The sequence below is a fragment of the Trematomus bernacchii genome, unplaced genomic scaffold, assembly GCF_902827165.1.
Source record: "Trematomus bernacchii unplaced genomic scaffold, fTreBer1.1, whole genome shotgun sequence".
Lineage (NCBI taxonomy): Eukaryota > Metazoa > Chordata > Actinopteri > Perciformes > Nototheniidae > Trematomus > Trematomus bernacchii.
Genome location: NW_022987705.1, coordinates 5512307 through 5538955, shown reverse-complemented (window position 1 = coordinate 5538955; position 26649 = coordinate 5512307). Strand labels below are relative to the sequence as shown.

Here is a 26649-nt window from a genome sequence, read left to right as displayed (position 1 = left end):
GACTTTTTTAATTAAATGTATCTTCTGTACTCCAACTTGGCACATGTTTGTGAATGTGATGATTATAAATGAACACTACTTTTATATTTCACATTATATACTTGTGGGGGTTTACGTATTATTGGGTGCTTATGTGAGCAATTTAGTCAAAATGTCCTCAGTATTTGTGATATTGACTGTAAATACAGAAGCATGAGGTACCATCATGCATAATGCATAATGCAGCTTATTTTAATTCTGCTAAATGTTTGTACCAATAGTTTACATCTATATTGAATTATGGAGCAATGGTTATATACTTCCACTGATCCATGGATGATATTTGTATCAATTAAAACAAACTAAATGAAATATAACCCTGCAGATATCCCACATAGGTATTTTGTTCTTTAGGGAGTTAACACGTTTGAATGTCATGATTGAATTGGCTTGCCAATTGTTAAAAATATTGATAATATAGATACAAAGCGTGATACATTTCAAATATGAATAAATTGACAGTGTAAACAGTTCAGTCTGTGTTTGACATGATGGGCCACCGCTGTAAATGTGGGAGACAGATTCCCTGTTTCCATGGTGATGAAAATAGTTATTAAGTGATCTCCACACGAACACAAAACCATTTTTATCCATTTAAACATCCTCTCAATGGATTTGAGAGCAATGGCCATGTGGCTGTGATTGTAATAAACTCAAGACCAGAGGTGAAATACAACTGTTTTTAATTGCAAAAGGATACCAGTTAATACATTGAATGAAGCACTGAAACAAGCCACTGTGACATTGCAAAATACCACTAAAAAGGACATTGTAAATTTCCAAGAGATAAAAAAAAAAAAGTCATTCATTCCCTCAGAAAGGCATACATATGAAAGAGAACAGGAGGGAGCGTATTTACACCATGATAAAGTGTCCTGTAGCTCTACAAAACAAAGTGTGTCGGGAGGCGTCCTCATTCAAGACGTTTAAAAATGTTTTACAAACAGCGGTTAACAAAGATCCCAAATGTCCTGTTCTATTTATTTTTTTATCAAAAGACAGTCATCTAAAAAAGAAAAAGGCACCACTGTAGGTGATGAGTTCACACCGTCCACCTTAGATGGTGGAGGCAGGTTAACACAAGACGACATTTTCTGTTATGTTTTATGCTGTAGCGCTGTAAGAAGCTTAGAAAAATCAAGGAAACAAGAACATTATTAGCATGGAGAGGTTATATGGAACTGACTGACAACAAATGGGTTATTTGTACAAAATGGAGGGCAGAGTGAGGCGGCCCTGCTGTTGGATTAGCTGATGTTTTATTGTGCTGGCGTGAAAGCACTCCCTGCAGGAGAAATGTTTAGTTCACAGCTGTTCAGAGTTTTTCCAGAGGACGGGCACCTGATCACTTCTAAAGACATACACATTTCAGACAGTCCCTTTATCACTATGGATTACCTGAATGGACATTTCAGTTTTAGTTCATTTCTCTTAATGCTTTTGGGTATAAAAAGGTCCTTCCTACAGACAATTGTTAACTATTCTTTAATCCAAATGCATAGATGTTAATTTAAAGTATGCTACATGTGCAGCATTTCATCTTCAATACATTAATAAATGAATTGTGGTCACGCATTAAATGCTGGCAAGTAGACGGTAAAGTGTCTGTTGCTGTGATAAAATAGAAGCTCCCTGCTTTGTGCTTCAGCTTCGTCCAATTTAGCGATTCTCAGGCTTGATTCCCTGCAAAAATCTGAGGAAACTTTTCTCTTGACAGATTTGTAAGACACACGATGCACGTCGTGACGATAGAAATAAGAAATATGGCCATAGAAAGTTTCACACAGAGGTTTGGAAAAAGTACTAGTGTTACACTAGAAAGAAATCTTAGAAAAGTACCCTTGATATAAATTAATAAAACTTTATAAAAATTGAAAACCCACACATAGATTTAGACAACCGTTACATTTTCATCCCTCCTGCATCTGAGAACTATGCCGAGCCATGCAAAACAGGATCCCACTACCTTTGAGCACCCGATAAAACTCTAATTTATGATTTAATCTCAACGTTGTTTTGATTCGTTAAAAGTAACATGCATACATCTCCAGGTGTGCTTCCTCAAGGATATTTAAAGAATTGTACAACTATTGAAGTTAGGTATTTTTCCTTTTCTATAACTCTTGGGCGAAAAATTATCATCGTACTGCGAACATCATACTTTGGCTTTGAGACCTTCATTTATTAATCTTTGAATTTCACATATTCTATTAGAAAACATCACCACCATTGATGACCGGGCCTAACAAGGGGACTTTTTTAGACTTATGTGTATTTGTCTTTTAAAAAAAGAAAATGAAAAAAAGGCCTAATATTTTTCCTTTGGTTGTTTTTATGCACCATTAGGTCCTTTAAGTCTAGGTTTCATCATTCATTAATATCATGCACTGCAGTTTGTGAATCTAAAACACAGAGGGTATATTCTCCTAATCTCTATAAGGAGGGTCAAAATAAAGGAAACACCCACACGAAGACTTCACTGAGGGCCATGTGGGATGCTTTTTATTATTTTATCCTCGTCCCTAATTAGACAAGATGAATGCCAAATATAGGATTTTGAGACCTCCATCGTTATATTCATTTAAAAGTGTCATTTTTAAAAGGTTTCATAATCTCTGGTTTATATATTCAGTTGGGAATATGAGTCGAGGGCGCTTCAGATAACGCTCTTCAGTCACGAGCTGCATCCCACTCCCCCTCTGTGGTGGGACTTCGTTTTGTTGGCTGTTTTTCTTTTACTTTGACCATACCCTGTACCATGTTGAGCTAATGTTAGACGGACATTGTAGTGACGTTATGGAAGCACAGCAATGGAAATTGGGCAGAGATGTTATGATGGATAGCTATACACAGTATTTACAGCGGGTTAGAAAGACTTTATCTGGCTTGGCAGATTTCCTCTTAAAATGATCTTTCACACCTTTAACTGTAGGACAGGAGGACATGGAGGAACATTACGAATACAAGTGAAAAAGTTGAGTAACACCCTTTAAAAAACCCATTTGCTGCTTGAGAGTATGTGACCAAAATAAAAAAAGTTAGAGTGCAATCTTTAAAAAAAGAAAATGGATACCAAAGTGACATTTTTACACCCGTGAAATCTGCTGGTCAGTGGACTGTGTGCCCGCGTTGAGAAATAGTGACACATAGCAAAAAACATCTGAACATCAGTGAGCTGATTCTTTCAACGTGGAGGAAACATATTGAAAAGGGGGTTGTGATATTCTCAAGCAGCAAATGGTGTCATAGCCCTGGGGACTAAGGCCTTAAAAGAGACAGAGACTGGTTCTCATAGACAACAGGTGGCACTGTGAGTGAAGGTGGAACGCATCAGAGGTATAAAAACTTCTGTGTTTCAGGCCGAAGAGGAGGCAGGAGGACGCTCTACATCGATTCGCCCAGAGAGTCATCATCATCCAGAGATAAGGGCAAGTAGAGATCCTGCAAACACACAGAGTTCATATTTTAATTGTTTGCCTCTACTGTGAGATGTTCACATGATTTAATGTTCAAAAAGGTTCAACTGGCCGGCTCTGTTGTGATTGGTCAACTGCCTAGAGCTGTCCCACCCCTTAGCCTATCACTTACAATGTGTTTGAGTGCTAGCCAATACATGTGTGAGTGTTACATAGTGATGTCATATGTTACGGAATTAATCAACGTAGTCCAATGGAAGCGTTTCAGGCAGGGGGGGGAGTTTGTGGGAGATCAACTTTGGGATTTTAGCCTTTGAAGAACATTTACAAAATCTATATAACACACTACAGGAAAGGGAAAACCCCAAAAAGTATACTAGAGGCTCTTTAATCAAATTTGACCATTGCATGAAAAGATGATGATTTTGCTTTTAGTGTCTCACCTTAGAAGTAAAAATTGTAAAACAAAATGGTATTGTGTAAAATATACTTTGGATAAAAAAGGGCAAAGAGATGGCAGGTAGAGGGAGAGAAGTCTGGGTACCTTCTGCTTGTTGTTGTGGCCCGGGCTGGTGGGGGGGGAGGTGGGGGAATGCTTGCGGGACACCGGGGTGGAGATCTGGCTGCTGGAGCCCGTCCCGTTGGCTGAGGGAGACGAGAGGGAAAGAGGGTGAGAGGGAGGGAGAAACAGAGGTAAACAGTAGTGTGGATTGGAAAGAGAAGCCTGGAACTCTTTATTTTGCTCTGTAGAAAAGTCACTCCTGAACTGCGGCCTCAATTGGCTTCAGTGTAGCGGGACGCTGTCGCTCCAGGTCTCAAGGTGGCTGACAAGCTCTCCGTTTGTTGGATGACATTTTATTCACTCGCTCTGCGTCCTGCCACGTTGCTAGGATCCTGTCTGTGTGGAACATTGTGTTTATATCTAAGTTGTGTGTGTTAAGTGCTTTAAAAAAGAGTGTTTTGTCTGTGAAGAGATGAAAAGAATTGTGAACACTATGAGCCAGATGGTCAGTGTAAATTTGAGCCAAAACACAACGCGTCCTTGTCAACCAACTTAATGCCACAGGCTTCATTTAACCACTCAGCCAGATTTACAAATGCAGACTTTACAAGCTGTTTAAAACCCTGAAATAACAAGTCCTATTATGTTTGAATCTTAAAATCAGTATATCTAAACATGAGCAGCTCTCCCACACACACTGAACAGAGAGTGCAGCTGTTTCATTCAGAGATGAAACAGACAGAGTAGGCAGAGTAACCTTTTCTCTGTAGACTGCAAAGTTGCCCACTTTGTCTTCAGATTCCTACATTTGAGAGATTTATTCATCTCTGAAGAAAACTCATTCCACTGTGGCGAGGACTGATTGGAGATTACTTTGTTTCATTGAGGGCCATGCCAAACACACTTTCAATGTATTCACTTCATTAAAACCTTTGCACCTTAAGTCTATTAATTATCATATAACAGGACAATTTAAATCTGCAGTACTTTACAGTTTTTCATCTTCGAATATAACTATATAACTAACAGTGAGTGTATTTAGCACTAATCTGACTAGAAATCAGTATTTTTTAATAGTGATCCAAACATTAATACCAAATATAATCATTTTTTGTCACTTTTGTGCGGCTTCTGTTTATGTGAGGCTCTAAATTCATAGCAGGAAATAGAGCAGTTTGCTTTTCGAGTTGTGCGGGTTAGGGTAAGCTCTCTGTCTCCCTTTAGGTCTCATATGGAGGTCGATTTGTCTCAGTATTATCTGTGTGAACAGATCAATAATCTGTTAATGCAAAACACCTTTCACAAATGTGGGTTGGGTTATTTTGGTTGATTAAATATATACTTCTGAGTCAGGAGGTGCAGACTAGCTTTCATAACAGCTTTGGTGGGGGTTGGTCATAAAAAAAAGCCCTGACCCCTGCATCACTATCACCAGGAGAGATTTGATTGATTGAATTCCATTAACTTGATTGATCAGTATTAATCCCAGTTTACATATGCAGGTCACATACTGGACCCCTTCCTCCTCACCATGCTGACCCCTCAGGTGTTACAGAGGTGGGTCATGCTCAACAGTTTACTGCCTCCACAGCGTGAAGCCCAACCATCTGCTGTTTTAAAAAGGCCATCAGCCCCATCAGTAATCAATAAAATATTCAGGACCGCTGAAGGACTGAGGGACCCTGCAGTGCTCGAGACGCCAGAGCTCCCCCTCACTTATCACGTTAAGTGGCATGAAACAGAAACTGTGAATTTATCCTCCAGGGGATTTAATAATTGTCTTCCAAGTGTTGGGAAAACACTGCTCATACTTTTACAGGCTTTAAGATCCAACATCTCTCGGTTGGTTGGCCATCGTAAATAGCAATAAAATAATATGGATAATTAATAAGGTTGAGCAAAAGTTCCATAAATTGAACTGCTTACAGGAGAAAAAAATGAATGCAATAACTTTCAAGTATGTTTTCCTCTCCAGTGTTCATGGTTGAAGCCGTCAAAGAAAACAGCTTTTCTTCTTGCCTGCACCGATCAGATTTCATGGCAGCAACTGTGCAGCCAGCTCATGGTGCAGCTTTACAATCTGAAGCGGCATTGTGACAAAGAGCCATAGCAATGTTTTTTTTAAAAGCTGTTGTTCACATAAAAGATTCAAGCACGAGCAGGCCCCAGTGTCTCTTAGGCTCTAGTGGCTCCTGGATACTATTAAATGTTAAAAATGCGTGATCGTCGAGCAAACAGCTAAAAGCAGTTTGCACAGTCTTTGTTTACTTTTCATGTTTTATTCATGTGTTTACAGAATTTGCAATAACAACATTATTCTAAATCTCATCAGATTACCCTCGATAAACAAAGACTGTCCCCATTCTCAAGTATTAGAGGGTGTTTAGTGAGATAAAGGAGCTGATGTTGTTTGGACCCCCCAGAAAAAAAAACCTCCAAGCACAACAAGACAACAAAGAGAGGAACAAGGATTTTAACTATTTTTCTGCCTTTTGATCTTTTCCAATTATGTTAAATAAATATATAAGGAAAGAATATTCTCTCATTAGCATCTTTAAAATTTGCTCATTGGAAGCATGCTCGATTGTCATTTGTAACCATCTTTTATCATAGTATTGACCCTAGAGGAAAAAACCTATCTTTATGTTAACAACTCCCTACAGAGTAAGGTCAAAGGTCAAGGTCAGCTACACACGGAGCAGCTCTCTCCATCACTCTGCTGTTTGTATGTCTGATTTATTTGTACAGCAGCAGAAATGGCCTAGTTTTATTTTCCACCAGCTCTCTTTGTTTTGATTTCTAGAACAAGGCGAGGTCAGTTTCTTCTGTATTTTCAAAACAGGAAGTGTTGCAGTGTGGGTGAGATAATAATGTGCTCACTTGATTCAGTCGGAGACTTCATGCGCCTGATCGGACCAGGACTCTTAACGGAGCCACGCTGGGATTTGGGTGCCTTCATCACCCTGCATTCTGTGGACAGAAGCACACACGACAGTTAGAAAACATCACTTCTCCCAAGATGAAAGTGTGAGCTGCATGTGTTCATATTTGGAATCAGAAGAAAATGAAAAAATAAAATAACAAAACAGGCAAGGTACCACAGGGCTAAGTACAATTAGTAATACAAAATTAACAGGCCTGATACTTTACTGATAAACAGGTAAGTGCGTACATTTTCCTAGGAAGAAGAAAAGGTTTTTTACAATTACTAAAAATATGCTATTGGAGACACTTTCTGAATGTTATTTCTGCACGATTGGTGTAATCTGAATGGCTTGTTGAACTCGTGTATTTCAAACAAGACAGCCCTAAAGGAAGTGACCAGGTTAAAATAGTACAGTTGGTGAGTTGGTAGGCAGTGAAGTTACCCAAATGTTTTAGCACAAGCAGTGAAAAAAAGGGCACCATAAATTGTTGAGAAATGCAATTGTTGAAAACTATTTAGTATCCTTAAAGTAGGGTATTTTGGAAAGGTTGGAAAATATGGGTTTCTAAAAAGGTTAAATGAACAATAAGCAGCCCACACTGTAAATAGTTGTTTTGCCTTCTCGATATCCCTGGGTTTACAGGCTATTAGAGTGATACCTGATGAGCAGTGAGCATTTATATACATTTAAAGTATGTAGTATATTCTGGGTCAGTGTATTAATCATGGTAGACAGACTCCAGACATTGCTACTCCTCCCTTTGCATCTCCCCCTGTGTTTGTGCTGTCAGACTCCCTCTCTCTCTCTCTCTCTCTCTCTCTCCTCCCCCCCCTCCTCTCTTCCACTTTTGATGCTAATTATACTATCTGTCCTCCCTCCGTCTCCGGGGATCTTTTCTCTCTCTTAACCTTCACACACTACTGGATACAGTCGACATCCACGCGCCATTGTTTGCAAGGTGTGCCACCACGGTGTTGACAATGCTTCAGAGTGGCAGCTTGTCTCGTCTACTCAGGGTTTTGTTTTTTTAAATAGCCTTGAGTCAATCCACGCAGATTCCCTCCAACTGATGTCACCGCTGCTTAAACAGAGCTGCAGGTTAACCTGTCCTCCTCTCTGCCAGCATGTCCATCACAGTCTTTTATTTAACATAAGGAGTGTGAAAAATAACCACAAGGGATTTAAATCTATTTGGGTAATTTTGTCAGCAGAAGAAAAAACAATTTAAAGTCCAGCCCTATAAGTATAAAGACAACATTTCATTCATTTGGGATGCTCATTACCCATCAACTTTTGAAAGAGGAGATATATTGCTCATTTTCAGGGTCATATTTGTATTGTGTGCCTCTACTGTGACATGTCTATGCTTTAATGTTCAATAAGATCTTTATTTTTCACCCTCTGTCTGAAACCAGAGCCCAGTCCGCTCTGATTGGTTAGATGAACCTCTGTTGTGATTGGTCAACCACTTAAGAGATCGCACACAATGTGTTGGAGCGCTAGCCAATAGCAGCGCAAGGGTTACTAAGTGATGTCACTATATGTTACAGAACTAAACAAAACGAGTCCAATGGAGGTTTTTTCAGGCATGGGTGGGGGGGGGGGGGGGGGGGGGGGGGGGGGGTGGGGGGGAACTCTCGGATTTGAGCCTGTGCAGAACATGTACATGCACAAAAACCTATTTAACACACTACAGGAAAGAGACGACGGCATAATAGGGCCCCTTTAATCATCTTGTTCATGTGCTCTATATTGCAGACAGACCCCCTCTTTTTCTCTACTCCACTACTCCTCAGTAAGGTCTGGGCGCTTCAGACTGTCGTCCATTTTATGTAGCATTGCCCCAAGGTTATTGAAGACTGAATGAAACAATTTAGCTTTGGTACCACTGGGGGAGTACACTGAAAGATCATTATACATGTACTGCCTGCTCCACCCTTTCATCCTGATAAGAGACTGATGGGAAAGAGACAGGATGAAGGGAGAACAATGACACTGTGTTAAGATTGAAAGTAAATGAGAAGATACTGAATGATTTGAAGAGGGGACATTAGGTGTGGGTGGAAGTGGGTTGTTAAAAATAGGGTTTCCAGGTCTGCCGGGAGCAGAGACTCAGCAAGAGGAGGATTGGCTTCACGTTTTCTCTCCTCGACTTCTCAGCAGTATCAGCAGCAGCAGATCAGCTGGCCTAAACCTGCCACCAGACAGATTAATGACTCTCCTTCTTCTTCACCTTTTTTCCTACCCCTGCTGCCAGCTGCAGATAACAGACTTCTCTCTTGCTCTGCCTTCCTCTCACATACATCATGTTGCTCCTCGCTACGAACACAGCACAGCTTTGTACGTGAATATAATAATGATAAGTCTGAAGAGCCCCTGATGGGTGGCTGATATAATAACCGACAACCCAGGAACTATTTTGCTGTCCATCTATGTGGACATTTCTTATTCTTCACATTCAATATGACTGATACATTGAGGGGGCCTCATGCAATATGGGAAACCAACAGAATCAAATCAATCAAAGTGATTGTTACAGGTTAGGGTGTTTTTTTATATCCCTTTTCTAAAATATGTTATCATCAAGACTTTAAGTAGATGTGTAAAATCAACATTAACAGTATATGAGCCCAGTCAAGTCTTTTAATGTGCAAGTTGTTGCTGTCATTTTCCATTACACATTTGATTTCAAATGAATTGTTTTTTGATTGATACAGTATTGCTGCAAGATAATCATAAAGCTCATACTCTATGTTTACCATGGTTTTACAATGCACAAAGCTGATAATCACCATTATGTGTGACCATATCAATGATGTAAAGTCTCACCGTTCACATCCAGAGAGAAGTCGTCCTGGGCGTAACGGAATTTCTCGGGTCCACATGCAATGAAGACATCGTCCTCACCGAAGAAATCTTGAAGGCAAGTCACCTGTAGAGCCAGATAACAGAAACGTTAGACCCTTAATAATCTGGCATTACACTTCTTTCATAGCAAAGCAAACAATAGATTGAAGCAATGCTAGCTTCTGCTGTACTAAATGCTCACAATGACTAAAATATGGATATTAGGCAAGTATAATGTTTACCATATCCACCAGATCTTTGCAAGATTGAAAACATTTGCAAATTAACTTAAAGTACAGCTGACACTGATGGGAAGGTCATCAGCTTTGAAGTTTTAAAGAACATTGAAATGTACACCTGGTGATGGCACTAGAGATGATAGTTAAGAAATCCCCAAAGTTATGAGAATTTACCCTGAGCGGGAAATGAATTTGTAACACATTTCATGGCAATCTATGTGATGGTTGTTGACATGCTAGCATGGCTAAAAATCTCTGCTAACCAATGCCTTGAGTGCACTTAATGTGAGGGATACAGAACAAGTGTGTGCCAAGAAAGGACAATCTGTTTATATTCATCTGGTCCTATTATTACTCATCATTTAATAATGTTCATTTTTAAATGCTGATTCAGGACTTGTGCAAAGCGTTATCAATACAGCCAAGAGAAGAAGTGTTGTGCTCACTCAGACAGGAAACAGACAAAGTAAATGGTACAAGATTAGTACATTTAATGTAATGAATTGAACTCTATAAACACACGGCATTATGTGGATGAATTAACTGTGTAAAGTCTATCTTGTATGGCAGCCAAAAGGATTTAGTCGGCTTCAGGTAGCAGTATGCCACCTTTGTGTTTGACTTGCCATGTTAACATACCTTCAGCTATATTAGGTGCATTTAACAAAACACACACACAAAGGCAGAGAAAAGCCAAAACAGAGAGGATCATGTTACATCTTTTCTGTAGTGTTTAAATGATTCGACTTCCTTCCCCGGGGTCTTCTTCACTCTATAGCAGCTGTTAACACAATATGGCTTCAGTGGACAGATGTCTGTGGGCCACACCTTCTCCTCCACTCTCCATTATACAGGCGCCATTACCAGCTCAGGCACGCCTGTTAAAGCCATTCAGGCTAAAAGCTGTGCTTGTTTTGTTTTTTTGATTTGTTACAAAGCATCTCAAAGCCTCATTTCCAGTTTGTCTTTCAACACCAAGTGACTTTGTTATTCCTCACTTGAATTATTGGATTGTGTCAGATGAACTAATTGAACTGAAGGATTCACTCGGTCTTTATTCACTTGGCTACTTCTGGGGCTAATGTTTTTTAAAACTCAAGACACACTGTTGCTGGTCTCTCTGCAGGGGTGCATGGCACAAAGATAACCCCCATGTTGGGCCGCCCGCCAGAATAGTCAAGATGCATTACGGTTTCCTTTGTGATACGCATCCAAACTATGAGCTGCAGATAAATTGGGAACTCCCCACCCCAGCAGCTGCCATGTTGATTCTCCGTCCTGCTAGAGATGCTAAAAGTGTGTGTTGGTGACTCGCAGGCGAGGCATCCAACAGCTGTACCCCTCTCTGAGTCCCACAAGATTCCCCGGATACAGGCCTGAGAGATCCCGCCGAGGCATAGAGCGCGGGCTTTGACTCCAGGGAGCTAAATCTAATTGGTTTTACAGCCTACTTTAAAAAGGCCCGGAAATGCGTTTCTTCTTTCTTCTGTGTTCATTATCAAGAGATTAGATACATGTTACTTTCATTAGGTTAAACTGTTGTGGGGCAACGAGGGCACCTGACAGTTAATCAGAAGATGGAAGCATTAACAAATCGCTCTTTCCCCCCCCACAGGGCCAGCGGGGGTGGAGGAGAGGAGATGGAAAGGGGTGGAGGCTTGTCCATGTTTTAATAGCTTTAAGAACAGAGCTGATTAAAGGGATAAAGTGTTTATCCAACCGACTGCTACCTTAATCTCTTTACCAGAAACTAACACTCCGTCGTCTCTGTTGGATCCTGACAGGCAGCGCTACTTTATTTCATCACATTAAATCTGTCCACTTAACTTATATGAGATGCAAAATAAATACTTGAAAAAAAAAGGAGGGTTTTTTTTTTTCAAAGAAACCGGATGACACGACATGAGTTTAACCCCATGGTTCAGAAAGCATCTATCCTGCTTAGGTAATCTTCTCAAAAAACATTGCATTTAAGCAATCCTTTTAATCCTATTCCCTACAGGGGTCCCATTAGATCCATATTATCTGTACAATTACAGATCAGATCCTTGATCGGTGCTCTTTGCGTCATTAAGACCACAAGTCATTCTAAATGTGTCCCTTAAAAAACTCCAAGTAACATCAACATTTGTTTTTCTTATCCCATGGGATGCCCATCATGAGTTAATGTTTAAAGTAACACAAATGTATTTTGTGTGTAATGTACGTCTGTCTAAAGTTGATAGAAATGTTGTGGAAAACCGCTCTGTTTAACATGCGATCAGATCAAATGTAAAATGTCAGAGTCCCTTTGAAACATGGCTGCAGTGAGGAAAGGGCAGGTCCGCTTGGAAACATTTGGATATAGGTTGAGAAGCATCCGCTCTCAATTTGAAAAGGTCAGTCAAATGCGTCATAATACTGGCAACGGACTGTAGAAGGGCAGTAAAAGACGACATAATGCCACCAGATTATCAGAAGCCCCGTCATACGGCATATTAACATACTGCACATGCTTCTGACACCTCACTGATAGACATATAAATATAGGCATAGATTTGTGTGTTTATTGTTGGAAGGCTGGTTTTCTGAAAAACTGGCTCCTTCCAGACTCCAGGTGCCCCCCCCCCCCCCCCCACCCTCTGTCCCACCAAGCCCATCCCTAATCTGTGCCCCACCAGCTGTCCGGACCACATGACCCCCCCAAAAACCACCAACACCACCAGCAGCTATGCAGGGATCCCCCAACTACAACAACTGAATTATTCAGAGTGTTCTTTTGGCCCGACTGCGGACGATTGTCCACAGGCCGGAGACGGGTCATTAGGGCATTGTAGTCGAGAGGTAAATAGAAATTCAACACTTTGTAATACTTCACTTCCAAGTTATGTAGGTCCTCTCTATGGTGCTTATAGAACCGTTTTTCATTTCGATAATATGTTCTACAAAGCAGAAAAAGGTCTGGGAATAACCTTGGATGTGTGATGTTTGATCTTTTATCATTTATTAAACCAACATGGAAAAGCCACAGTGAAATTAACCACATGCAGTATCACCGATAAGAGAGTTAATATGATACATGGTCCATAGAGTATGGTACCAATAGTATTCAATATCATTAAACATTAAACAATCACAACTACCCTTGCTGAGACGGTCTGAATATTGTCTGATTATATTTGTGTATAAAGGCTATCATTCCAGATGTAACTCAAACTGTTTAAACAAATCAATGCCAACTTGTGAAACAAAAACAAATGTCTCAGGCCAATATAAATGCAGTTTCTTGCCATATCTTGTGTGTGAAGCTGCAGGAAACATATTCAAAAAAAGGCTCCGGCTTGTCTTGACTTCATATTTCCAGCAGCACAGTCAGAGCAGACATAAATTATCGTCCAGGCCTGTTATCCGTCTCATCTCTGACTCCACACAGCGTGTTAATTGATCTGTGTGCAGCAGTGTTGTTATTTAATGCTGCATAATGCAGATTCTGTTGTGACTCATCTAATCAGTGCTTATCTGACCAACTGTAAAGGCTCACCAGCGGTGTTAACGAGTCAGCAAATGGCCAGACAATAGAATCGAATGATACTAATTATAATAATCTCAGGTCAATTTGAGGGGTTTCATTCTGCCGCAACCCTGAAACAAAAAAGGTATTTCGCTTATGAAAGGGGTTTTGTATTATACACTGCAGCACTTTCTATGTAACTGTGTTTTCTGTATGTTATGTTATAAGACTCTAGGGATGGCATGAGGTTGAGGTCAGAGCATTTGAATAAATTCAAAACTGAAAAAAATATGCATAATAGAAATCTCACCGTTAGCTTTCTTTGAATGTTACATTGTGTAGTCTCATCATTACTGAGCTATGCGAGAGAGAAGTGGAGTATAAAAGGCTGAAAAAGAGCCAGTAAGACCTTGCTTTGCCGGCCCATGGGGAAACTCCCACACCATTTCCTTCACTGGAGGCACACAGACCTGATCAATACCAGCACCTCCGCACCGAGTGGAATATTCCTCCGAAATACACACAGCGTCTCCATTTTGTCCATTTCAACTGAGGGTTTCACAGACTATCATGGCCTAAAATAATGGACTCTTGTAGCAACAGCTTTTATTAGGCGACTAAAGTCAGATGCAGTATATCAAAAGACAAAGGAAGCCATTATTTGAGCAGCAGCAGTGATTCGTCTCACTCTGATGAGGCTTGTTCTCTCCTCTCTGACCCATCTGTGACCTTGGTGATCTGACAGAGTCTGTGTGCTACTGTAGGTGCTCCGGATGCATTTGGAGCCCAGATGAGCCGGTTAGCCAGCGATAACTGCACAGTCATAGGGAGCAGCTGGTGCCTGATGTTGTTTTAACCCCCACCCCCCAACCCCCACCCCCCCTCCCCAACCCCCAAGGAAACAGGCTTTCCATTTGGCTGACGGATGTGGTCTTCTTAGCATTATTAAATTGTACTTCCTCCCCCTCCCCCCAGGTCATGCTCACTTGTTGATGTGGTCCTTGTACAGGAGGGGGGGGGGGGGGGGGGGGGGGCACAGAAGACGCATACAGGCTTCCATGTCTGCTCGAGATGCTTCATCAGGGGTGCCACGCCCCTCTGTCAGCCTGATTGTTTGCGTCTGTTCAACAGTGTGTGTGTGTGTGTGTGTGGGGGGGGGTGTGTGTGAGTGAAATGTGGCTGCAGTGATCTGTGGTGACGGCTGAGGAACAGAGAGCAAGCAGGTAAGACCCGATGTAAAGAGCACACTCAGCGTATTACAGCCATTGTCAAAAGCTGAATCCATCACCGCGGAGCTTATTGCCATGACAACTGCTTCTGCAGCATGGCAAAGAGCAGGCAGACTGCGAGAGCACTGATAACCAGAGAAAGGCAGGCTTTTCTTCCCCATTACTGGATGTATTTTAGTCGTTAAGGAGCCTTAAATCCATGCCTCTATCCATATCCTATTCACCCAATCATTTCTTACCGTGCGTTATTCACTTTTAAAGCAAATTGGAGTCTTTTGTTCTCCAACAATGGCAGTGTGACCTTGTGCCCGAGGTTTCTTTTTCTTTGTTGACAATTCTTTTTTTTAAAGGAATTAAATGCAAGCCCCATTTCTAAACCCCGGTCAGAATAATGGGCACGTTACAGAGACCTCTTCCATGCTGCTGACTCTCAACGCAACACAATGTTCCTTCAACATCTTTCACAAATGACATTTGGATTTGGCATCTATTAGACGAAAAACATGCCAAAGTGCAATTCAAATGAACAAGCACTTGATCCTAAATGCAAATCAGAACTATTCTCCCATGCAGACACCTCTGTTAAATAGACATTCATACAAAATGGCTGCCAGGAATTGAATAAACTGATTTAATGTGGCCTTCTAAAGCAGTGAGGGCAAATCAAGAAATGTACTTATTTCTTTTTTAGGCACGGGAATAACTATTACTAATCATCGAAATGTAAATGATCCTAATTTGCTTTCAGAGTGGATAATGAATTCAGCGGCCCCACCCTTCCTGTTTGAAGTGAAAAGCAGCAGCATTTGAGGGGAAATGGGAGTGATTATGTTCACAACTCTGACAAAGAGAGGAGGGCAGGCTGGCTGTCTTTAGAGTCTGCAAAGCGCTGAGGGAAAAAAAGGAAGACCAAGAAGGCATTTTAAAAAATGCTATAAAAACCTAAATCACCTTTTATCGCGCCAACAAAGCGATCCTTTGATCCTGATCCCACACACTGCGGCCCCACACCCAATGATGGAATGCATATACAGGTAAAGAGACATGACATGTGAGGCTTGCATTGATAGTGCCCCCTCACACCCGCTACAGGATGTGGTATCTGACAGACCGGTCCACACCAGCTGGGCTCTCTTTGTGCCTGGGATGTGGTCTCCTAGCAACCGGTCCCAGCAGCTATCGCTACGGAATGGGAAGAGGAGGATCGGGCAGGGAGGGGCGGGCACTGCATCAATATTGCTTTCCACCATATCACCTCCACCACAGAGCAGCTGCAGTGAGCCTCACACAAAGGCTGCACAATAACGTGTGCTGCATTTCTCACATTTCTGTGCAATGCAGTGAAACTGGCACGAGGCCAACAGCGATTGGACACTCATCATAATATAATTCATCTAAATCCACACTGTTGACAAATTAATCAATATGCTAGATTTAAGCAGCTGCCATGTGGTGGCTGTTAATTTTGTGGAATCATATCATCATTAAAAATGCAATGGGGAAAAATTGAAGGAACCAAGCCTAACCACAATCAAAGATAAAAACGCTGAAATATAAGAATAAAATGTATGCCAAAAGGCGAGTGCAAAAAGAAAGAAAAGGTTATCTTAGCCAGCGTGCTCAGAGGAATACCGGTGTATAAGACCTCAGGCAGACAGACTGCTCCTCAGGGAGAGAGCATTACAATCAAAATTCCCTCATCTTTCATTTCAGCGCCCCTCCCCTCCTCCAAGACACAAGTGATTTCAGCCTTATTAACACAGAGGAAAAAACTGAAGGACAACACCTAAAGGAGCTCAGCAGGGCACAATACCCAGTCCATCTGTAATGAATAATACAGCAAAAAAGGTCCCCACAGGAGAATTAGCAAACATTTAGCCATATCAAAGAGAGGACTGAGGAACAGATGTCCATGTTGGTTTCCACACATGATTCCACGCCTGCTCCACATCCCCGCCTCCGTTAATTAACTGGGATTCACAATCGTCTGGATAGCAGGTATTTGATATGTGCAGTTGGTTACAGGTGTGAATTTATCAAGAGAAAATATAGATCTGTAGTCAAAAAGGTCAGAAAACGATATGTATTGAATGGCCAAACACTGCTACCTCTGAGGTTATTTCTTTCTTTATAAAGCAGCACAAGTTGATATAAAGGACACATTAGACGGTCCATCTCACAGACCTTTACACAGTCTTCCAGGTGGGTGACCCTGCATGGCGACTGCTCCAATAAAGCTAACAATGAATAAAACATGATGTCCCTTAAGCTTAGCCAGTGTGTTGAGGAAACAATAGTCTCCCCCAGGGAGGGACTTTCAGGCAAAGTTAAAGCATAGTGTGCCTTATGGATTAGTAGATCGGCTTTTGCCACTATTATGCTTTTGTTTTAGCTAAACTTAAGCTGCGTCCCAGACAGTGGTTGGAGGTACTAGACTATATATTAAATTGTATCAAATAAAATGCACTTTATCATAACGGCAGGATAGACAAATACACTACTTTATCGTTCATTTTACTCTAAATGGGACCAATAGATACAAAATGGAGAAGACACGAAACTGTTTAGGAAAATGGTAAAAAAAAAAAAATCAGGTGAGAGGTAGGGTCAGTTTCTAATAGACGTCTATGTTAATCCAAATGTTTACTACCCACAGCCAGCCTGTAGAAATCAGATATTTCTTCTTCTGTGGATTCTAGTGCCCCGGTTTATTTTTGGTAACAAACCAAATGATCCGTTAACTAAACCCCAAAGAATCCTGAAGGTTTCTAAAAGACACTTTGCCCTATATCCTGTGGAACATGAAATGTCTGTAGTTTGATTCTCATCTTCTCAAAATGGAAATTCAACCCGAGAACACACTGCCTTTTTTAGATTGACTGTCGCTGGGGCAGTCTGAGGACAGGAAACTGGCAATTTTCTTCAAAAATCGACAGTAATATCTGTTGGGCAAGAAAGACTTTTTTTTTTTTTTAAAAAGGAGCTAGCCTATATTCTACCATGCCCAACTCAAATTCAATGTGCATGACATCCTTTATTCTAAAAATGTTCAGAAGCTCCGGAATGGTCCGGCAGTGGCTCAGTCAGTAGGGGCTTGGACTGGGAGCCGTAGGGTCGCTGGTTCAAGTCCCCGACCAGACCTAAATATGGAGTGTGGACTTCTACTTGGAGAGGTCCCAGTTCACCTCCTGCCCTGCCGTGGTGCCCTTGAGCAAGGCACCGGACACCCCCCTTCCCCCCCCACTCTCATTGCTCCCCGGGCGCTGTACAATAGCTGCCCACTGCTCCTAGTACTAGACTCCTTGTACTAGGATGGGTTAAAAGCAGAGGCCAAATTTCACTGTGTGTGCTGTGTGCTCTGCATGTGTGACCATTAAAGAGGGTTTCATCCCTCCCAATTCTATTCTATTCTATAAGCTCAAGAAAAGTCACATCAAGGATTCTCAGGTAGCTTTAAGGATTGAAGGTTGAGTACTGTACGTTTCCTAGCTTCACTGTGCTAGTTAGGTTCACATGTTAAAATAAAAAGGTTTCCTAGACCCATATTGTCCCCACATCTTCCGGCGCAGACTGAAAACTCATCTCTTTCGTCTCCACTTTGAGCGATAAAATGACTAACAAAGCACTTTATACTAACAAAGGACTGGCTTATCTAAAGCCTGTTGAGTAGCACTTGAAATGGTTTGTCTCTATGAAACCTGATGTACTTATATGATGTTTTCTTCAAGTTTGTATCTTCTTGGTCGAATGCACTTATTGTAAGTCGCTTTGGATAAAAGCGTCAGCTAAATGCAATGTAATGTAATGCGTGAACCACTCTTAATAGAGTAACAATGGGTACAAAATGATCAACACATCAAAACAGGGTTTGGCCGTTTGTACAATACTACAGCGGATGGAAGACAGAACTTCCCAGGACTTTTGAATGGCTGATGGTCTCATGGCCTAAAAAACGACTTTACAACAAAAGGGAGGTCGACAAGATACTGATGACCTGAACCACAAGACAGGACAATATGTTGCCCCTGACTGAATAAAGACTGCAGACAATGAAGGTCATAGTGTACACACAGGTTGTTCTCATGGACCTGCTCTGTCTCTGTTGACCGAAGGGAGCATTTCTACCTCTATCTACCGTGTTCGTTTTGATGTTGAAAGATGCATTGTGATTATTTGAGGTTGTGTTTTTTCTTTTTCCAAAGCAAATTATTTCGTGTCCTTCTTTGCTTTGATCCGGATAGCTGTATGAATGATGAACTGTCTTTAACCTTGACCACAGATTTTGCAGCTTTTCTTACACACAGTACCTCCTTTGTTCCAGTTAATGCTATCAAAAGATGGCCATAAACCACATTAAACAAATGCAGACAAACATGATATTAGCAGTGTGGTATATTTGGATATAGCTTTTCATATGCAACTGGTCTGCAGGACACATGCAACAGTCTTTGAACTTAGAGCATGATGTAAGCTGGGCTATGGCTAAAGGTGAGGTGAGACATACCTGCTTGCCATCCAGTGTGTAGATCCTCTTCACCGCGCCGCTCTCAAGTTTAATGGCCTCTGTGATGTCGGTGAGCACCTGATCGAATGAGTGTGCGGTTTTCTTGTTGAGCAGGACGCGCACAGCCTTGCGAGGCTTCACGCCGCTGCGCATCACCGTCACTAGCTTGGGTCGAACAAAGTCCTTGCCCTCTCCGCCATTGCCGCCTCTGGCTCCGAAGGCTAGCAGGCTCTTCGCGGAGGCCTTTACGTTCACGGACCAGTTGGGGTTGACGTTCTTTGTGTAGTCGACCTTCTTGTACACGTTCTCTGATGCACACACATAGCTTTCCCCTGTGACGGCAAAGAGAAATTGGCTTCGTTTGTTGCAACACAGACACACACACACACACACATCTATAAAACGTTGACACCTGAGACTCCCAGAGGCGTCCACTCAACCATTTGAAACTGCGGGAACTCAAATGATGAGATATCAAGACCACTGGGGGAATCTTTGGGCTTTCACAGTTTGGATATCATCTGACATTGATCTAATGATGTCGCAACTAAGAATAATTTGGTTTTGTTTAGGAAAATGCTTATGATGTCAATAAGAAACACTTTCACAGCCAGGCTTTCAGTTACCAGGTTTTTTACCCTTGGATTACCACAAGTTAATGCTTTTCATCCCTATTGCTTTAATGGCACTGCAGGATGGAAACTCTTTGTGATTTGAAAATGATTGGTGAGCTAAAGTAAACTAAATCCTTTTGGGATGGGCTGAACAGATTTCATGTCAGTGCATTATAGACTATTTTTGGGTATAAAATCATATAAAATGAGCATTTAAATAAGACGTCTGAAATAATGAAAAATATGGTGTTGTACATTTACAAACTTTGCTGCAGCTCGCACATGCATGTCTTCGTCTAAACATTTCCAAATTTGGCCCAACTTCATATTATTCTCAAAATAATCTTCCATTTCGTCGCCATTCTTCAATTCACTATCTTTAGAGCAGTTCTTGCTCATACAGGGAGTGGATTTAAAGTAAAGACACAATGCAGCAGGGGAGATAGGAGATACATTTGGACAAAAGGGGAACCTAGAAGGCAACAATTAGGCCAAATGTGGACAAATTACAGCAAACACAAAAGGCAGAGAACAGGATTACATAGTGCAGAGATTGAGCAATTAATTATATCCCACAAGAGGAAGCACAATGCAATCCCCCCCCCCCCACCACCCACAGTGCTTACTGTGCTGCCCCTTTCTTACTGCACTGCCCACACACACACATTCAGGGAAGCACAGAGCCACACACACACTCCCATCTTTCCTAAGCAGCTCAAGGAGCAGACATGATCGTCTCAATTCGAACAAATTTAGCTGCAGTTTATCGTCAAGCTTTTTCCCCAATTCCCTCGGTCAGACTTATTTAGAACGATCTTAAAAAGTGGACCAGGACTTAAAGTTGGGTCATTTAACTGGGTCTTATTAATTAGCCTTGAGAAACATTCGATTGATTGGTGTTGGAGTAAAAGCATTACAATCCTTTCTTTTCACTAGAGATGAAAAAAAAAAAAAAGGTGCAGTTTTAATTTCCACCCACTGTTGGAATGGATGCTGATGGAGACGCTCGACAGTAATAACACTCCCAAATTGTGGCTGGAGGTTTCTTTAATGAATTAGATGCTAATGTCATCTGTTAATGAACCATTCATCCCATGCTGAGCGGTAGAGAGCTGACTCCTCAGCTCAGTATGAACCACTGCCAGAGACCAATGAGTCTATTTGAGGTCGAGTCCTAACTGGATTTCTCTGTGTTTAAGACATTTTTATAAAACTTTTCTTCTTAATAGCCAAACAAAATTGTCCACAGAGAAGTGGACCTTGAAACTGGATACTTTTAAAGAAAACAATGATGTTGATGCATCGTATGAAGAGCTTACAGGAGTCTAGACAGCAAAGATAAGACTTTTAATCTCAGAATTGCTTGAAAATCTTCTGTGCTGAAACTGATCTAAAACTGAAGGTTATCTTTGATGTGGCGGCCTATAGCATCTCAATTTTAACTCACTACAGCTGCTCCACTGGGGAACAAACCCACCTGTTTCACAAAGAAAACAGGACTTACAATGGTTTGTGTTATACGAAGCGAATATATCTGCAATTTTCTCATTGTTCTGAGGTTGTATCTTAATTGCTTATTGCATATCGTTTTGGATTGAGACGTCAGCTAAATGAAATCTAATTTAATCAGATATATTAAGTGCTTGGTGCATCCTACTACATATGCTTACCTTCCTCTAGCTCATCCATAGAGCAGATCTTTCGATCGCCATCCACAGTGAAGATGAAGCGGACCCCCTGAGGCAGGTTGATGTGGTCAGAGAGCGAGCGTGTGAGGTCGGCCAGGAGCGCGTCGAAGGTGCGGAATCGGTCGGCGGCCACGGCGTACACGATGCCCTTGAAATAGCGGTCTCCATTGCGGTAGAAACGCACCTTTTTGGCTTTCTTCTCATTGGTGAGGGCCTGCAGGGTGCGCGTGCGGTAGAAGCTGCAGTGGGCGCTGTGGGTGGGGCTGGGGAGTCCGTTCAGACGCCCGCCTCGTGGGGCACGGGTCGCCTTGTCTCGCTCGTCAAAATGTCCAAAGTCTAGCTCCATGGTGACTGTAAGCTTTGATGGTTGTGACAGATAGATGTGTGGCAGTGGTCACCAGCTCCGGAGAGTCTGGAAAACAAAAAGGTATGTAAGGTTATGTGTCGCAAAGTAAAATACTGCACTGAAATTGAGACGTAATTGTGATTCACTTTTTTTAATTGTTCCAAAAACATGAACTAGACAACCCATTTTCAGAACCAGGAATAAAGCGACAAATAAACAACCATTTAAAAAAGTCAGATTAGACATATCAATCTAATATCCTCTAGTACATTGGGATCATTTCTACAACTTGTCACCAAAACAATCACTTGTGCTCTTCTTCCCACCCTGGCTGACTTCACACTTGTCTCCAGTTCTGAATCACAAGGAGTTTCAAGTACAAACACAGAGACATGGATTTTTTTTTTTTACTTTGGACACTGACTGAATGCTTTAAATCTCCAATGATGTAAATGGTTTCATCTGCATATAGGTGGACAATGAATGAAACCACTAATCGTTTTAAGCGAGACTAAAGACTGGTTTTGATCTAAAGGATGATTAGTGATTGATATTCTGCTTCCAACAGAGACACAACCTGACCACTTCAAAGAACATTTTGTATGTATGGGTTCATTATTTAGCTTATGAAACCTCTATTATCAAAGAAAAATCACTTTTAGTACATGGGAGTCCTTGAACTACTGTGTTCAAAAGCATGACTGCATCGACAGACTATTTAAAAAGGGTATACTTTATCAATCAGTAAGTAAAATACATGTAAAAAGATGGATAAAAAAATACATCGGTGAATGGCTTGTATCAACACTACCGCTGTGGAGCAAATGTATTATTATAAATAAGATGATATTTCTGCTTAGAAAAGATTCAACATCTTCCTTTGTTAAACTGCTGCACGAGTATGATATGTCTCAACTTCTGTATCTCGCCTACATAAACCTGAGAGCCGCTGTCTCACTTGCCGAGATGAATAAGTCTCTGGCTCATGGCCAATTCTTAATGTTCAGGGGCAAAGCTCTTAAAACTTGTCTTTGATAAATCAACGAGCTAACTATTAGAAACTGACAGGCTAATCTGCTCGGATCAATGATGTCAGGATGAGTTTTTATTACTTTGGGGGAAATGTATTTGAAAGGAAATGTTAAATGTTTTTTTGCCCCAATAATAGCCTGGATTGTACAATTCATCTTCCTGTTTACTAGGAATTATGCAAAAGATGCATCTGTTCAGCCAATAAACAATAAACCACTTATGCTAGGGTGGACTGGCAAACGGCTGGAGCAGCTGTTTTTTTTTTTTTTTTAAGGCTGGTCTGTTAATCGACCACCTGATAGATACAACTCAGTACTCAAAACCACAAAACTCATTGAACCATACCTTTCAGAAGTGAACACTGATATTACACACCCATAAACACACACCCACCACATAAAAGAGGAAGTCATCTGTGCAGAGTTTAAAGCCCAGCTCCATTGAAATAATCTCCTTTACATCATAATGTTCTTTAAACAAATCGTATTTCTCAAGAGTGATCACAACTGTTTCTTTTAAAGATTGCATGTTCATCTTGCCTTAAGATTTGTATTTCCCAGTTTGACCCAGTGCTGCTCTGTGCAGATGACAGGTAAAGCCTTTGGAAACCTTCATCTTAACAAAAAAGCCTAAAAAAAAGGCAAGTTGTCATGCATGTCAGTCGCTTGTTCATCTTTCAGATCATAATTGGTTTACATGACTTGACAACATTGACTAAAAGGTCACTGGTCTTTGACCTCATCTCATTTCTGAGTGGCTCATAAACAACACACACAACACTCTGTTTGTCTTCCTGCATCTTAAAGTCACTTTTTCTTTCATGATGAGGTTTGAGACCAGAAATCACAGTTTTGATTCTTCTCATCGAAAAAATCTGTTCAATGTTGCACCATTTTGTAGCAATTTTCAACCAAACCCTCAGTGAGAGGTTCTCCTGATTAATTGGCTTTGAATGGATTTATATCAACATAATATGCATTTACATGTCTGAAGAGTATGTTCTGAGTGACGCACAACAATGCTAATTTCTTTGAATACAACTGACATTAGCAGCTGGACTGCTTCAGACTGCTGAGAAGACAAAACAAGACGTTTAAAATGTCACCAAAGAGATTTTCTGATAGACAAATTGAACTAATCTTCAGCATTAAATATCCCACCAATTATTACATTTTGATCTCAAACATATCACTCAGTTCTTCTTCGAATGAGCATTTAATATATTAAGAAAAGCCTCTTGTGCCTCTTTCAACTTTTCATCCGGTGTATGTAAACCAATGAATGAAACAAGGACTATTAATGCTATTTTAATAATCCATCATTGTCCACTATGGTTTAATGCCCTGTATTGTGCATAAAAAAGATACTGTATAAAAAAGGGACCACAATGACAAACAGAGGCCTGTTAATATGGAATAAAAGGGAACACGCTGCCGCCACCCATCCATGTGGCGGGGCCTCCAATCCCCTGCTAACCCCTGGCTGTGCTGCTGACTGGGGTTTTATGACAGCCCGCTGACAGGGGTGGGACTGCTGGGTGCTCCTCAGCTGACAAAGGCCAGGTTTCAATCCCATCTGCCGCACTAATGGGCAGAGCCAACAGTGACCCTTCCCCAATGGAGCATCAACTAGGACAGTCCATTGTCTCAAACAGGGTGCCTTGCCTTCAGAGTGACATCACCATAAATGTGGCTGCTCCAGAAAGTGCATCTTGTCAATGGAAGCAATAATGATACACTAAAACAGCTTTTCAGTGTTAAACTATATGACATTTAGCTATACATTAAGATAATCTCTTGATTGACACACTACAGGTTTTTATCAGCAACTGAATAAAACTCACCACCCCAGCTAAATCGATGCCTTCTTTTACAGATTAAAGCATGTTCAGAGGCTTCAGCAGTACTGCAGTATCATTGTGTGGGATCACTCATATTTGTGGCTATTTCTGTGCACCCGGCTGAGCCACCCACACAACACCCCGGTGACTACACACTCCAACCAGCAACCACTCATCCTCATCCATACAGTCATCCATCTGGGAACACCACGCCATGCACAGATACTTTTAAATCCCAGTCGTTTAAGAATGAAAAAGTTTCCTGATGCCACACTTGCCATTTATGATGGATGAGCGTGGCCACATGGCACAGAGCAGCGCACAAGATACAAGTTTTTCTTCAGCAAAAAAAAAAAAGGGGGTTGGGTGTGTGCTCACACCTACTCACAATCCACCTGCTCCAATCTCAAAACCTACAATAATTTCTTCCAAATACATGCAATGTCATCTCAATTTGACCACTCAAAAGCAAACCCTGAATGCCCTTTTCAATTTCTCCTTAAATCAGGAAAAGTCTGAGGATAATCCCACACAGTAAGCGGACTCACCTGCGTCGCTGCTTGCGGAGAGAAGGGAGTGTGTGTGTGAATGTGTGCGTCGATGCTGCAGCAGGATAGCGGCACGCCGTCTCTCCCTCGCCTTTGTCTGCTTCAGTCTGAGAGCCTAGCCGCTGCCTGCCTGCTGGAGGAGCCACTGGGTCCTAAAGCCAACGAGCCGGGGACCCGCCCACTGTGGCCCTGCTGCGGGTACCAGAGAGAGAGGGGCTGGGGTGGAGCTCACATCAGCCTCTCCAAAGGTGCATGGACAAGCTGGGAATTAAAATGAAGCTATTCTTTACAGTTATTGGGTTAAAGATGAGAGAGCCCATTAGAGAGCTCATGATATGTGGGCATGAGGCACTTTCTGTCAAGAGGTGGAAGTAAATCTCCTACTCCTTCTCTTCCTTTTTTTTTAATCCTTATCTTCCTATCAGGCTTTTTGTGTGCGTTCATGCAATGAATTGAGTCCAATTAACAAAAAAAGTTCTGTGAGCTCTTTGTAGGTGGAAGATAAAAGCTTCAATACCACTGTGCTTGTTTTTGACTTTCCTTTCTGGTTCCCTTTAAAGGGCCTTTCACTGTCAGAAAATAACATATTTAGTGTTTTAACTCTTCACTCATTCATATGTGTGACACATTCAGCCTACTTTCTTACTTTTCTTGCTTTTGATAGTACACATACTAATCAATTCTGATCAGGCATTAGCTCCGCCTCCTCTTTTTTTCAAGCTAAGGACCCAAAATCCGCGTTTCTCTAACAGGGCTGCAAAAGAGGGGTATGAGCAGTATGAGGCATGGCTACAATGGGTGAACTGTTTGGTATTTTAAGCAAAAAACTTCACAGACATGTTTGTATAGGTATGGCCCTACAATATATTTTTCCAATATAGCATAATAGGTCCACTTTAAAGGGGACCTAACATGCAAAAGTAACTTTCTGATGTCTTTTATACATAAATATGACTCAAGCAGCGTCAGAAAATAAAACCCTCTCTCTTTTCCTCTGTACCCAAATCTCTAAAACGGGGGTACAACGGAGCTGATCCAGATTTGCGTCCGATATGACGTAATATCGGAAATGTGGACCCACGGCACTATCAGAAAGTTGCTTTCAGAAACAATGCCCGACTGTTTTGGACGTAATATGGTCGGTGTTTACATTAGCATCGCTAACACTCAGAGCTAACCTGTACTGGAGAGCATGTGTGTGGTATAACCGGCAAGAGAGAAAGCCTTTGAGCTCCATACTGTTTCAGAAATAATCCTTGATAATCCATGATATGGCGTTTCATCACGGCAGTATTTAGTTTAGACAGTAGCTGCCGGGTCCCGCAAGAGCTCAGCCCCCTCCTTTTTTATTTGTTATCAATTTTTTTTTTTTTAAAGCTTTATACCCA

The 26649-nt window shown here is 41.4% G+C and overlaps 1 protein-coding gene across 1 annotated transcript; it reads right to left on the bottom strand.

The window, feature by feature from the left end:
* Nucleotides 1-705: 705 nt before the first annotated feature.
* Nucleotides 706-25401, bottom strand: LOC117490734 (neuronal migration protein doublecortin-like). Its single transcript, XM_034140531.1, has 7 exons — nt 25262-25401; nt 21478-21907; nt 19194-19525; nt 9714-9816; nt 6838-6927; nt 4000-4100; nt 706-3480 (listed from the first exon to the last, which is right to left on the bottom strand). Exons 2-7 carry the CDS (start codon nt 21839-21841, stop codon nt 3424-3426), a joined length of 1047 nt encoding a protein of 348 aa, XP_033996422.1. The 5' UTR covers nt 21842-21907; nt 25262-25401; the 3' UTR covers nt 706-3423.
* Nucleotides 25402-26649: the final 1248 nt, after the last annotated feature.